Raw genomic sequence first — 15,899 nt, 5'->3', positions numbered from 1 at the left:
ATACATGTATCCCCATATCTCCTCCCTCTTGAGTCTCCCTCCCTCCCACCCTCCCTATCCCACCCCTCTGGGTGGTCACAAAGCCCCGAGCTGATCTCCCTGTGCTATGTGGCTGCTTCCCACTAGCTATTTCACGTCTGGTAGTGTATATATATGTCCATGCCACTCTCTCACTTCGTCCCAGCTTACCCTTCCCCCTCCCCATGTCCTCAAGTCCATTCTCTAGTAGGTCTGTGGACATAGTGTTCCTAGACTTAATTCAATAATACTCTCTCACCTTACGGTTGGATTCCATGAGTTTATTAGATTCAGGATATCAGTATTTTATTGTTTTCCTTGTTGTTCGAGAAATCAGCTCATGAGACTAAAATTTACCATGACTACTGTGTCGCTTAGATCCTCTGACAATTTAAGTATATCTCACTTTAGTTTTTGTTTTTTCCTGGAAAATTATACATTATGAAAAATATTTTAGTGGAATCACATGCCAGAAAGTATTCAAGGAGATTGAGTGCTTAAATGTGTGGGGAGCCCTCCCGGGGAATGACAAACCCTTTGGAAACCAAACACTCCCAGGTCCAGGCCACCACTATTCTAAATTCCCGTCTCTACAGATGGTTCGTAATCAAGCATCGGGGTGTTACCAAAGCCCTCCCTCCACACACAGCCCACAGCCCCCAACGCATAAGCTGCTCTCCCCCAGCCAGGCGGGGTGGAGGGGGAGGGAATTACTTCCTTCTGCAAGCACTTAAGCTAAATAGCACTGCTTTATGTGAAATCATGAGAGGGCCTTGCCCATAAAAAAGAATGAAATCATGCCTTTTGCAGCAACATGGATGGACCTAGAGATGATCGTACTAAGTGAAGTAAGTCAGACAGAGAAAGACCAATATCACATGATATCACTTATATGTGGAATGGAAAAAAATCATGTAAATGAACTTATTTACAGACTGGAAATAGGCTCACAGACATAGAAAACAAACTTATGGTTACCAGAGGGGGGAAGGTAAGGAGATAAATTAGGAGTTTGGGATTAGCATATACACACTACTATATATAAACTAGATAAAGAACAAGGATTTACTGTATGGCACAGGGAACTATATTCAAGGTCTTGTAATAACCTACAATGGAAAAGAATCTGAAAAAGAATATATTAGATATAGATATAGATGGATATAACTGAATCACTTTTCTGTACACCTGAAGCTAACACAACATTGTAAATTAGCTACGCTTTAATTTTTTTTAATGGTTAAAAAAAAAAAGAGGGCCTTGCTTTCTGATTTGGGGCCTCCCACTCCATTCTCCATGCAGCTGGAGGGGGTGCATAGTGGGGAAGCCACAGGCCGGGCAACCAGGCTTCCTGGATCAGACTCTATACCACCACCTCACTCCGTGATCCTGGGTAAACTGTGCCTCAGCTCCCTTAGAAGGTAGAAACAGAGATGAGAGTACCTATCCCCTGATGGTGAGAATTCGATAAAGCCCAGAACTCTTCCCATCCGTGTCAGCTATTACCAGTATCACGAGCCCTCCCCAAAAGTGAAAGCACACCGCTGCAGGCCAGGAAATAGGAAGGGGCTGAAGATTTGAGCTGGGCTCTGAAGAGGTCGGGTGGCTGGAGGGGGGCAGCCAGGGACAAAGATGGGGAGGGGGCAGGGAAGCATCAGAGGGGATGCCCCCCGGTGTAAAGCCACTCCTTTGAAAGAGGAGTCACTTCAAGTCCCGCTGGTAATTAAAAGTACACATGATTTTAAAACACATTCTAAATGGATCCAAGTAACTGCTTGGCTTTTTGGCCCTACAGCCCTGAATGAAGAAATCAGCCATTTCCAAAAGCGGAAGATGTTTATTTTAGTGTCCACGGTGATGACCTGGGCGCGGTCCAAACCCCTGGACCCAGTAAGTAGTGTGCTGGCTTTTCTTTTATGCAACATTTCACCCCCGATTCCTTGTAATCTGCACGCGAGAGCTTTCTACAGTGGATGGTGTATTCTTACACTCCTGAACCCTACCCCGTAATAAACACTCTGCAGAGTTCACAGGCTCAAAGAACACTGCATTCTAAGGGGCCACATTGTTTTACATGCCCCTTAGAAAAAAGAAGAAAATGCCGCCTAGTCAAGTATAACAATGCTTATCACTTTTTATTTTAAATGTATTGAAAGCCCTCTCGTTTAGACTTGTTTAGACCCGTATCTTTGTCATATACATTCCTGTGCATACCTTAAAAGGGAAAAAATAAGCAAAATACGGTGGTTATAGTATTCCCTAAACTTCTTCAAACTCAGAGCCCAGTTTCTCTGAATCACACCTGCATTCTGTCTGTTTTCACACAATAACTTAGTATAAAACCTGAGTCATGTCATTTATCTCTAGGTAGTTTCCTATAAAGCTCATGGTTATTATTTTGCAAAAAATATGGATTCAGAGTCATTCTTCTAGTATTGCTTATTTTCTCCCCTGAGACCAGATTCCCATTTGCTTCTCCGCCCCAGTGCCTCTGTGCGTATGAACTATCTTTTCATCTCAGTGCTGAGTCTCACTCTAATCTTTTTAAAGACATCTGCAAAAGGCAATTAGACCAAAATGCACAGTACCTAACTCAGTTTAAGGATGACAGTATGTGCTCAAGGTGACCTGAAGGTGACCCAGGCTCCAGCGAGGACAGCGCGGATGCTTCTTGGCTGACTACATTGTGATAAACCATTGACGACAAGACACATTCTAATTTCAGAGATGTTAAAATGTGAAAAAAAAAATGCACGTGTTAGACTCAATGGAATACGTTATTTATAATAAGGAAATATTTAGGGATTTATCATACTTATTGCATCAAGGGCCGTTTGTTTAATTATCTCTCCCTCAGTGGACTGGGAGGTCTTTGAGGGCAGGGACCAGAGGTTTCCTATCCTTTTCTTATAAAGCTCTCCCACCTACTACTCCGTTTGGTTGCTATCATCTCAAAGAGGAGGCCAGTCATTTTATTCCTGTTGAAGTTCTATCCCTCAAAGATTCTAGTAAGTGTCTGCTACAGAACAATCATTGGCCATTTGACTGGACGGTCATTTTGCTGGCCTGATTGATCGTCATCACTCCTTCAGTTATAAACTAACTTGTACTGACTTAAGCAAAATGGGGATTAATTGACTCATATAACTGGTAAGTCCAATAATGGACTTCAGGCACAGCTGGATCTAGAGGCTTAAAGAGTGTTCTCAGAAATAACCTACTCTTTTTCTCTATTCACCTGCTTCTTTTCCTCTCTGAGTAGGCTTCATTCTCAGGTAAGCTGTCCCCTCCTTCTGGCCCCCAGGAGCTCCCAGGCTTACATCCCTAGAACTTCGAGTGTCTTTTCCATTTTGACCATGTCACAACCCAGCACTGGAATATGCTGTTTTTCCAGGTCTTAGGTCACAGGCCAAACTCTAAACCAGTCACTGTGGCCAGGGAAATGTAGAGCTCTGATTGGCCAGACCTGGGATCACGTACCCACTTCTAGAGGCAGGGGTGATCACCCAGCCCTGACCTCGCGTCTAGATTGGCAAGCAACCTTGCCCTCTGCTTCCCATTGGGTTTGGCCAGTGGGAGGCGCCAGTGAAGGTGGGGAAAATGAAAAGAGTGAGGTCACGGTACTACCCCTCCAACTCCTTTCTGCCCAGTTGCTACTGGCCGGCTGAGTCCTTCAACCAAAGTCACTGCTCCTGCCAGGCAGCCCTCCCCACACTGCTCACCCCCAGGTCCTAATTATCGCTTGCGCCCTCTATACTCTGGGACCTTCGAGTGGTCCAGAGCACCCTGTTACTGACTCCAGGGTATGTGATTTCCCTATACCTGCCCACATCTTTGTAAATAGTCCTATTATTAAACCCTCCTCAAATTACCCACATTGAGTGTGCCATTTCATGCTAGGACCCTGACTGATACTTCATGGTTCACTGAAGTCAGCTGAGCTTGTGAAAAGTCATGACTTCACAATGCAACTCAAAAGAGAAAAGTGAATACTAGATTGGGGTAGATGCTGCTGTTTTCCGGTCAAATAGCCATCCTCCTGTCTTCCCATCAGAGTCCTGATTTGTTCAGGTGTCCACGCTGCCCACGAGACCCAGGGAAGGAAGTCTCTATCCCCAGCTCCAGGGGAAAAAATCCTAATTAATTCAAATGGTCCATTGCCTCCTTTCAGTCCAATCTCCAACAAACAGCTTAAGTGATCTTGTTAAAATATAATTCAGGGATTTCCCTGGTGGCGCAGTGGTTAAGAGTCCGCCTGCTAAATCAGGGGACACGGGTTCTTTCCCTGGTCCGGGCAGATCCCACATGCCACGGAGCAACTAAGCCTGTGCACCACAACTACTGAAGTCCGCACTCCCTAGAGCCCGCGTGCTGCAACTACTGAGCCCATGCACTGCAACTGCTGAAACCCGCGTGCCTGGAGCCCGTGCTCCACAACGGGAGAAGCCACCACAGTGAGAAGCCCATGCACCGCAGCGAAGAGTAGCCCCCGCTCACTGCAACTAGAGAAAGACCCAACACAGCCAAATAAATAAGTAAAATAAAATATAATTCACATTGTGTTATAGTCCTGCTTAAAATGCTTAAGACCCTTCTACGCTCCTAGAATGAATCTAAACTCCTTTACATGGTCCACAAACCCTGGCAACCTGGCATGGCATACCCTTTTTTTTTTTAAAAGGTTTTTATTTTAAATATTTATTTATTTATTTGGCTGTGCTGGGTCTTAGTTGCGGCACGTGGGATCTTTAGTTGTGGCATGAGGGATCTAGTTCCCTGACCAGGGATCGAACCCAGGCCCCCTGCATTGGGAGCGTGGGGTCTTAAACACTGCACTACCAGGGAAGTCCCCTGGCATTACCTACCTCCTCCTCTACCAATCCCCAGCTTGGCTCCAGTCATTTCAGCCCTTCTTCCCATTTCTCAAATCTGCAATGATTGTTCTACCTCAGGGTCCTCATCCTTGTGTTTCTTCTGCCTCTCTGATTAATTTCATGTAAGCCCTGGACTCAGATGCTTTGGGCTGGTTATTTAACTTATACCAATGTGATGTGATTGAAAGGCTCCTGACTGGACTGTATATTTTAGAAATCCTACTCCAAATAGGACCTCTAAATCTGGATGGATTTGGGGGAAATCACTCTGTATCATGGATCTCAGTTTCTCCCTTTGATTCTCCAGGAAGTTTTTATTTAATTGTTCTTCCATGAGAGGAGTGTACAGCAGGGTGAGTTGTGGAGAGACTGAGTGATGAACAGCTCAGTACAGGGATATATTTTTCTTTCTCTTTCCTGATTCTTAGGGCAAACTGATATCTTTTTTTTTTTTTTTTTTTTGCGGTACACAGGCCTCTCACTGCTGTGGCCTCTCCCCTTGCGGAGCACAGGCTCCGGACGCGCAGGCTCAGCGGCCACGGCTCACGGGCCCAGCCGCTCTGCGGCATGTGGGATCTTCCCGGACCGGGGCACGAACCCGTGTCCCCTGCATTGGCAGGCGGATTCTTAACCACTGCGCCACCAGGGAAGCCCGCAAACTGATATCTTATCCGATGAAGACAGCTTTTAAGGCCTGAGACAGAAACTTGCACATGGTATGTTCTCATTAATGTGGGATGAATTTTAGGGAAAGAGGCAATGTGGAAAAGAGAAAAAACACACATAATTTAGGTTTAAAAAATGAGGGCTTCCCTGGTGGCACAGTGGTTAAGAATCCGCCTGCCAATGCAGGGGACACGGGATCGAACCCTGGTTCTGGAAGATCCCACATGCCGCGGAGCAGCTAAGCCTGTGTGCCACAACTACTGAAGCCCGAGCACCTAGAGCCCGTGCTCCGCAACAAGAGAAGCCACTGCAATGAGAAGCCCGTGCACCACAGCGAAGAGTAGCCCCCTCTCTCCGCAACTAGAGAAAGCCCGCGTGCAGCAAGGAAGACCCAACACAGCCAAAAATAAATTAATTACTTAATTATAAATAAATAAAAGAACTAAAAACATTTTTTAAAAGACACATTAAAAAAAAAAGAAACTACACACATCGCAAGAGCTATTAAGAAATGGGTTTTTTAATGCCTTTATGGAATCACAGTGACAACATGTCACTGTCTCAACAAAATAAAAGAAGATATTTAAATTTTTTATTTTGTTTAAATTAAGTTTAAATGATAGAATCTGGCTAGCTAAAGCATTTTCAAGAAAATTAAATCACTATAAAAATAAGCAGTAGTTTTTAGAATGCTTTATTTGAGCTTAAAGGAACATAGTCTCCCTAGCATCTGTGGGCTTAGCAGTTTCCTTAGCTCTAACACATGGAGTCTGGCCTTTCCTCTCTCATAGGGTGATTCTGAGATTCCATTTACTGAAGAGGATTATCGAAGAAGAAAGCACCATCCTAATTTTCTGGACCACATAAATGCTGAAAAATTGGTTCTCAAGTTTGGGAAAAAGGTAAGTCTCGAATAGTAGAACCTTTAGGGTAAGAAAAGCTCTTTTGGAAGCAGCTTACAATGCACATGGTCAGGACTGTTCCACATACTCTATGTGTACCATGTCAGCTTGCTCCCCACGTCAGTATTTAGTTCCCACGTCCTTATACCCGCAGAGCTCCAAGCTTCAGGCTCCCCCAAGAGGCACTGTCCCAGGTCCTGCCCCACGTTCTTTTCCAGCCCCCTAAGATGGAAGCCTTGTATGGAGTCCCCAGCAGAGCTCAAGCCCTCATCTCCTAAGGGGTCTGTAGGTCCAAAGAGTCCCTTGGTCCAGAAGAGTCAAAAAGCTGAGAGTGGGAATGGGGAAGAGGGAACCACATTTTCCGTTCTTCCAGACTCTATCTCATTAGTTTCTTACAGCAGCTCTGAAAAGTGCATATAAACCTCATCTTACAAGGAATTCCCTGCTGGTCCAGTGATTAGGACTCAGCGCTTTCACTGCTGAGGGCCCGGGTTCAATCCCTGGTCAGGGAACTAAAATCCCACAAGCCGAGCAGCCTAAATAAATAAATAAAAATAAACTTCATCTTACAAACAAGGAGACGGAAACTTCCAGAGGTTAAGTAACTCGCTCAAGGTCGCATAGTTAGCATTTGCTGCGCACCGTTAGCCTCGCCTGATCTACTCCTTGCAGCAACTGTCTCGTGTACATACATAATTATTCCCTTTTCACAGATGCAGACACTGTGGGAAAGAGCAGAGCTGGGACTCAAACCTGGATCCGTCAGATACCAAAGCCTGTGGGTTTTGTTCTTATTTTCTCCTGACTCCAAAACTCCGTCATTCAGTAGAGTTGATCCTGACACATCCGTGTCACTGATTACTGACACACCTCTAGCTGGGAAGTTCACGTAAACAAAAAGAATAGCTTATTAGCCTTCTGTAGCAGCAAAAGTTATCATTTTGAAATCCATATATTATAAAATTGTTTTATTTCTCTTTAATCAAGATAGATGACAGGAATGCCCTGGTGATGAATAAGTAGTAACAACTAAAAATTATTGAGGGCTTGCTTACCATGTACCAGGCACTGCACCAGATGTATTACTTACAGTACCTCATGTAATCCTCCTATATCTCATATGTAATCCTCACAATTCTGTGAATTAAGTGCTATCATCCTCATTTAACTTAGGTAGAATTTATACAGAACCCCTAAACCTCTAAAGGTTCCATCCACTGCATTTTTCCCGTTATCGGAAGACCTACGGTAGTGATATGTAATGATAGTTCTAAGATGACACCTAGTGGTCTCAGAGGATATTACAGTAGGAACTTGGTCCTTGAATTCTGTCCTACTAGTAAATGTTTTTATTTTATTTAAATTTTTTTTGTTTTACTTGGCAATACAAACACTGTGAGTATAAAATATTTGAAGGAAAAAACATGGGATTAGGCATTTTAGTCCCTTTTCTACCCATTAACTTATGACCTTAGCCAAGTCATTCAACTTTTGGAGTCAAATAAGTAAAATAAAGGGGTTAGACTAGAAAATCTAAATTTCTTCCAACTCCAAATCCTACAACTATATTATTTTATTAAACTTTGAACATTGCCCCAAATATAAAATTCATGCTTTCTTGATCATTTATTTCAAATTCACCGATTGAGAAGGCATGATCACACATGCAAAAATAGTAGATGTGAATGATAGTCTAAAATGGAGAAATAAGGAATTCCCTGGTAGTCCAGTGGTTAGGACTCTGCAATTCCATTGCAGCGTCCACGGGTTTGATCCCTGGTCTGGGAACTAAGATCCCACAAGCTGTGTGGCACAGCCAAAATAAATAAATAAATTTAATTAAATACAGAAATAGTGTCATCTTAATATCTTTTTTTATCATAAAAACGTTAAGTATGTCCCATGCTCTAAATTATACGATCAAAATTTAATTTCAAAAAGAATTTTTTTTTAATCCCAAGCTTTCCTAATCACTCTTTTCTGAAAAATTAATAAGATAAGGTTGATCTGGCCAACTTGGTCATCTTAATAACCCTTCTGTAACCTAGTGTTTTTCATCAAATAGGTAGAACCTTGGAAGGAATCATTTAGCTCATATCCGTTAAGATCTTGCTATGTAACAGGCACTGTGGCTAAGAGCTGGCCTCACAGCTGTGAACAAAACAGACGTGGTCTCTGCCCTCCTGGGGCTGGTTGTCCAGTGTTCATCAACTGTCACCACATCTGCAGTAATCACATTTATATTTACATGCTATATTATAAACACAAGAAGGTGGACCAGTTTAGTTTTTGAGGCAAGTTCATAGGCTTTTTAAATCCTTTGGGGCATTTTCACTTATCACTTTCCCTAGGACAGGTAGGAAAAACCAGGGGACTGGGTCACCTTGTCCTTGCCTCTCTTATCCACTCGTCCAGATGTACAGGAATGTAGATCAATTATGATGATATGGTTCCTCCTCAAAAAGCTCACTCAGAGACCCCAGTTCTCTCATATCAGGGATGAGGGTGTGTGTGGGGGGGCGGGATTTTCTGGTCTCTACTTGGGTTCCATCCTCAGTTCATGATTATGTCTTCAACTTACCAACATCCAACCTTCCCAAATCGAATCACAGTGGTGATGGAGGGTGTCTGTATTGATAATTCTACTTCTGACACCAACTACAGCGTTCTAATTGGATGAAGAATTAGCAAGAAGAGGCCAGTCAGAGCACACACATATGCTCACAAATCATACTGTCTCGGGTTAGATTAGATCCCCAATGTAATTAACCAAAGATTAAACATCTCAAGTGGGACGGCTCATGAGTCAAGTGTTTAACGGAACCTAAACAGATCTCTGTGGGTCATTGCACCTTTTATACTTGGACCTCGCATTAGCAATACAGAAAAAATTGCACCAACCATTGCATGAGTCTCTCTGGATTGTTACGTTAAACATCATCAAAGCCACGTGGTTATTGGATTATGAGAGTGGAGAGCATCAGAGGAAGAGAATCAGTGCCCAGGTATCCCTAAGTATTACCTCTGCCTTAAGCTTTTCAACATGCCAAAAAGCCTGTTTCTACACAGCGTAGCTGCTAGTACCTCGATGACAGTAAAAAATAGTTGAGTATTGAGGCAAATTCTCCCAGCACCTAAATTACTCCTCCCGGATGAAGGGAACTCCATGTCTATTAAAATCCTATATTAAGGCCCATCACGAAATTCCTTGGTTCTATGTATGCCCCCTCCCCTACTCGGTAATTAAAGACCATCATGGATGGACAGATTTTTACATCTTCCTTTGCCTTTCGGTGCCCGGCATAGCACTTAAAGGTGGTAAGTCTTCACAATAATAAACTCTGGCTTTCATTTAATTGAGTCCCAATTAAATTTTAATAGTGGTCAGTGGGGTTGAGTTCCCTGCCTTTTAAGAGATACTTTTTTTGTCCTAAACAGTACATTAGGAGCTTGAAAGAGGTGATGAGACTTACTGAAGTGCTCATTTAAAATAATCATTAAAAATAATCTGACTCAACGTGGTTCATAATAATATATTTAGCTTTTTTCTTGTATTTTATCTAATAGGTCAGAAAATTTGCCACTTACGTAGTTGCTGCCGGACTTCAGTATGGAATGGAAGGAGGCATCTTACATGCTTTCTTTAAGGTATGACTTTTCCATGACTATAACTTTTTTAAAGTGTTTTACACTAAGGTTACACAATTCGAAGGTTATGTACTGGCTAGGCGCATTTAATAGCAGAAAGTTAAGGAAAATATGGATGTCCAACATAACTACCTCTTTTTCTTGTATTTCCCACACTCAGAATAATAAAGGAAAAAATGGATCTCCTTTCATTCATGAGGCAAATGTTGATCCAGTGCCTACCATGTACCAGAAACCATTGTAGATACTGGGAACACAACATGATAAAGTCCCTGCCCTTGTGGAGCTTACATTCTAGTGGGTGGAGAAGAAGAGCGATAGATAATGAACAAGTTAGCCAGTAAACAGAGTATTTCAGATGTTGAAAAATAATCTGGAAAACAATGAAGCAGAGAAAGGTAGATAGAGCATGTGGGGCTAGGGTTGGGGGGTTAACATGTCTTTATGTGATGGTTGAGGAAGGCCTTTCTTTTTTTACTTTATTTTATTTTTATATTTATTTTACTGTAGTATAGTTGATTTACAATGTTGTGTCAATTTCTGCTGTACAGCACAGTGATTCTGATATATATATAGATATTCTTTTTCATATTCTTTTCCATTATGGTTAATCACCAGATATTGAATCTAGTTTCCTGTGCTATACGGTGGGACCTTGTTGTTTATCCATTCTGCATATAATAGTTTGCATCTGCTAATTCCAAACTCCCACTCCATCCCTCCCACATGCCTCCTCTCCCTTGGCAACCACAAATCTGTTCTCTATGTCTGTGAGTCTGTTTCTGTTTCGTAGATAAGTTCATTTGTGTCATGTTTTAGATTCCACACGTAAGTGATGTCATACGGTGTTTGTCCTTCCCTTTCCGACTTACTCCGCTTAGTACGATCATCTCTAGGTCCATCCATGTTGCTGCAAACGGCATTGTTGCATTCTTTTTCATGCCTGAGTAGTATTCCATTGTATATATGTCGCACATCTTTATTCATTCATCTATCGATGGACATTGAGGTTGTTTCCACGTCGTGGCTATTGTGAATAGTGCTGCTATAAACATAGGGGCGCATGTATCTTTTTGAGTAATAGTTTTGTCTGGATATATGCCCAGGATTGCTGGATCATATGGCAACTCTACTTTTAGTTTTTTGAGGAGCCTCCGTACTGTTTTCCATAGTGGCTGCACCCATTTACATTCCCACCAACAGTGTAGGAGGGTTCCCTTTCCTCCACACGCTTTCCAGCATTTGTTATATGTAGACTTTTTAATGATGGCCATTCTGACCAGTGTGAGGTGGTACCTCATTGTAGTTTTGATTTGCATTTCTCTAGTAATTAGTTGAGCATCTTTTCATGTGAGGAAGGCCTTTCTAATGATGTGACATTTGAGCAGACAGTGAAAGGCAATGGGGAGCCAGCTAAGTGGCTTCCTGGGGAAAGGCAGTGGGCCCTGCAAGTGCAAAGAACCAAGGCAGGGGCTTCCCTGGTGGTGCAGTGGTTGAGAGTCCGCCTGCCGATGCAGGGGACACGGGTTCGTGCCCCGGTCCGGGAAGATCCCACATGCCACGGAGCGGCTGGGCCCGTGAGCCGTGGCCGCTGAGCCTGCGCGTCCGGAGCCTGTGCTCCACAATGGGAGAGGCCACAACAATGAGAGGCTGGCGTACCAAAAAAAAAAGAACCAAGGCAGAAACGTGCTGGCTGGGTTAAGGAGCAGCAAGAAGACCAATGTGGCTGAAAGTGCTGGAGGATGGGGGGTGATGGAGTCAAAGAGGTGATGGAGGAGTCAGATGGATCCCAGCTTTGTAGCCCATTGTGAGGGTTTGGGCTTTTATTCTGAGTGGGTTGGGAAACAGACTATTTTGAGCACAGAAGTGGCCTAATCTGTCTTAAGTTTTCAAGGATAACGCTGTTCTTCTGCTGAGTTGAGAATGTACTGTAGGGGGCCAAGAGCAGGGTAGTACCTAAGACCTGGGTGGAAATGGTGGAGACACTGAAGATGTTGGGATTTGGAATGTTTTGAAGATGAAGCCAATGGGATTGGCTCCAAGCTTGGATGTAAGGGTGACAGAAAGAAAGTAAAAATGACTTTAAGGATTTTGGTGCAAGTAACCAGAAGTAGGGAGTTGCCGTTTACTGAGATGGGGAAAACTGGGAAGGGACAGATTAGGGCGAGGTATGCAATCAGTGGGAAGTGCAGGATCTTAGCTTAGACACGTTGAGTTTGAGATGGCTGACATCCAAGTATCGATACTCAGCAGGGAGGGAGTTGGACGTTGCACTGGAAGGTGGGAGGTGTGTTTGGAGATTATGGAGGTAGTCAGGACTAGAGTTATAACCTTGGAAGCCATCAGCATATGGGTGGAATTTAAAACCACAAGACTGGATGACATCACCTAGAGAATGAGTATGGAGTAGAGAAGAGGTCTGAGGACTGAGTCCTGGGACACTCCTTTATTTGGAGATTTACAAGGATATGGGAGGGAGTCGGGAAAGGCAGCTGAGGAGTTCCCAGTGAACCAAGAGGGGAGTGTGGAAAAAGACACGTGAAAAAAGTGTTTCTAAAATGAAATAATGACCAACCATATCACACACGGCAGATAATCAAGTAAGATGAGACCGGAGGATTGATCTGGATATTTTTGGAATCGGGTAGAACAAAAGCCTGATAGGAGTAGGTTCAAGGAGGGAGCACGAAGAGAGGAAGTGGAGATGGTGAGAACAGAGGAGCATTCTGAGAGATTTTACTGTAAAATGGGGCAGAAAAAGAAGGCAGGAGCTAGAAAAAGAAGTTTCAGGAAAGCGTTGGCTGGTTGGTTTTTTAATACAAGAGATATGACAGCTGAAGAAGATGAGCTAAAGAAAGCTCTTTCTCTTTGCCCGTGCTCATCTAATTTTTACCTACCTGACCACCGGATGCTGACCTTCCAGGCCTCTGCCCGGGACCCTCTTGTCTTCTCCATCTCCACTCTCTCCCTGGGTTGGGCTGTTCAGTCCCATGACTGGTGCCAATGACTCTCAAACATCAGTCTCCAGCGGGACTCCCTCTCCTTAGTTATCACTCTGCAGATACATCACCTCAACTTGGATGTTTTCACAAATCCAAACTACATGGACAATGACCCCCGTACCTGCAGCTCCTCCAGGGCCCCACCTCAGGAAATTGGACCACCTCCCACCCAGCTGCACCAATCAGAACCCAACTCCTTCCTCTTTCTCATCCATCACAAGATCCCCAAGTCCTCTAGAGACGACCTCCCCAATATCTCCCTTCTCTCCAACCCAGCACCTCCAACTCCCCACCCAAAGGCTAGGAAAAACCCTCTCTTGTCCTCACCTGTCATGACCTCCGTCTCTTCATTTAAACTCTTACTTCTCATCATCCCTTCACAAGGCAACCAAAGCAAATCCAGTGATGTCACTTCCCTGCTTAAAACCCTTCAAGGGTTTCCCCAAGTCCAAAATATCTTACAAGATCCAGTGGTCTGCTGTGGCCCCCACCCCTACCTCTTTCACTCTTGAAAAGTGATATAAAATCATCTAGTACATGACAGTTAAACAGTACCTAGACTATCTATTTATTTACTGAAATATTTAATGAAGGGAAAAGACAAAGATCTGGACTCTGAAGATCAGGGTTCAAATCCAGTCAAAGGGACTCGTTGGAAGTGTAACGTCCTGGAGGATACTTTATGCACTAAGCATTTCATCTACAAACTGACGATAATTACCCCCAGCCAGTGGGGGTAATTTTAAATTTTAATTCTCACTTTTGTGAGAATTAAAGACACCATGCATACTAAAGAATTTTCTTTCTATGCAGATGACCACTAAAGACAGCTGATGAGATTATGATTTCTTGAAAAGTATTTCGGCCCTGAGGTTGCACTTTATTTCTCTTAATAGGATTTCATCAGCAACTAAATCTCATCAGAACTGATTTACAAAACATCTTGAAGCTATTATTTCATCGGATAGATAGATCTTTTTGGGTGCCTCTGACTATGGCTCTGTCTGTGAGCTGTAACAGTCAGGCACACATAACTGGGGAAAATATGCTTTTGCTTTTCTTTCCTTTAGCTAGCTTGGTCGGGTGAGGTCCCTGCATTACCAGTTTTTGGAGATGGAACAAATGTAATTCCAGCAATTCATGTTCTTGATCTAGCAGGGTAAGTATTCTACCAGATATACGACTTCCCAAGAATTAGCTGACTACCGTGTTTGTTTCTTACCGAGTGCTAAGACCCCCACGTGTATTATTGTATTTCTTCTTCACAACGACCCTAAGCAGAAGGTACTTTTATCATCTCCACTTTGCATCTGATGAAACTGTGTCCATCACCTAAAAGCTCCACACTTCTGATAGCAAGTTCAAGTTCACCTTTTAGAAACCTTGCCAGCAGAATAGCACGTCTTCCAGTTTGGGAAAAGAACTCCTTATATGCGTTCTGGGGACCTGGTCCTTTGTCCCAGGTGAGATTGATATGTCCAGCCCACCAACTTAAATTCCAGAAATTTGTGAACTATAACCAGAAGCTTTTTTTCTTTTTTTTTGGCAATTGTTAAGTGATGGTAACACGTGTTTTTCAGAGTCACGGAGTATCCCGAGGTCCCCTTCTCCTTCTTTGCAGACACTGACTTAAACACTAAGTCAAAGATAGGGTTCACTTTGTTTGCAGTTCATTGCTTGTACATTTCGAGTTCCAGGGACTTTATTCTGTCAACCCCTCGGCTCACCCCACAGGAGGGAGCAGCGCCTCTCTGAGATTCTTTCTGGTTTCTAGATACCCCCTCTTTCTCTCATCCACCAGCCACTATTAAATTAGTCTCAATCCCAAGCAGATTTACAGATTTACTGGGAAATAAGGAAGCTTAAACTTCAAGACCCTCCCCTGCATGGGTCCCTTCCACGACCCTGAACTTCATTTTTATTATTGTTCTCAAAGAGGGATTCCCTAAGTTGTCTGAGCTTCAGACTCTACATAAAACCTAGATCTGGGCTTCCCTGGTGGCGCAGTGGTTGAGAGTCCGCCTGCCGATGCAGGGGACGCGGGTTCGTGCCCCGGTCCGGGAGGATCCCACGTGCCGCGGAGCGGCTGGGCCTGTGAGCCGTGGCCACTGAGCCTGTGCGTCTGGAGCCTGTGCTCTGCAGCGGGAGAGGCCATAGCAGTGAGAGGCCCGCGTACCGCAAAAAAAAAAAAAACAAAAAAACCTAGATCTGCTCCAGCCAACACTGACACTGGACACAGCAGGGCTGACACGGACCCTTTTTTCCTGCAGAGATTTTACATGATTACATTATCAGGTTTTAAAGTTGTGAAAGAATCTTACATTATTAAATTCATTAAATTATTCCCATTACACAAGGACTCGGGGGCCCTTGCGGTAGCATTTTTTTCCAACAAGTTTCTTGAAGACTGTCAACTATTTAACAAAGAAAGAAGCTACAAGAGAAAATGTTCTGTGAAATTAATATAAAACAAATATGAAATGGATATTTAGGCAGGTGCGTTTGTTTTATTTTCGTTTGACTGAAAAGGAAGCTGAGATGGAGGTAGAATCTACAGTCTTGTGACGGTTTTCCATTCACTATTGTTTCTCTGGAAATTTTTTCATCCGTATTCAAATCCCTGTTCTGCCCCTCACTAGCTGTGTGAACTTGGGGAAGTTGCTTAACCCCTTTGGGTCTGATTTTCTCATTTGTGAGATGCGGATGATAATAGCCTTACCTGAGAGGGTTGTTCTGAGAATTCCATGGGGTAACACCTGGAAAGCCCAGAGCACAGGCCTGATGGAGTT

At 43.5% G+C, this 15,899-nt stretch overlaps 1 protein-coding gene across 4 annotated transcripts in view; it reads left to right on the top strand.

Moving 5' to 3' along the window:
* The window catches only part of AK7 (adenylate kinase 7), a 55,468-nt gene that overhangs the window by 13,688 nt on the left and 25,881 nt on the right, over positions 1-15,899 (top strand). For all 4 annotated transcript variants that reach the window (XM_065872048.1, XM_065872050.1, XM_065872051.1 and 1 more), the window contains exons 4-7: positions 1,814-1,908; positions 6,350-6,460; positions 10,028-10,108; positions 14,181-14,269. In XM_065872048.1, coding sequence (XP_065728120.1) covers positions 1,814-1,908; positions 6,350-6,460; positions 10,028-10,108; positions 14,181-14,269 — 376 coding nt within the window. The remainder of the gene's footprint in view (positions 1-1,813; positions 1,909-6,349; positions 6,461-10,027; positions 10,109-14,180; positions 14,270-15,899) is intronic.

Source organism: Phocoena phocoena, chromosome 2 (genome assembly GCF_963924675.1).
Source record: "Phocoena phocoena chromosome 2, mPhoPho1.1, whole genome shotgun sequence".
Taxonomy (NCBI): Eukaryota; Metazoa; Chordata; class Mammalia; order Artiodactyla; family Phocoenidae; genus Phocoena; species Phocoena phocoena.
The sequence above is the reverse complement of the archived record's forward strand: the minus strand, read 5'-3'. Positions and strand labels throughout refer to the sequence as shown.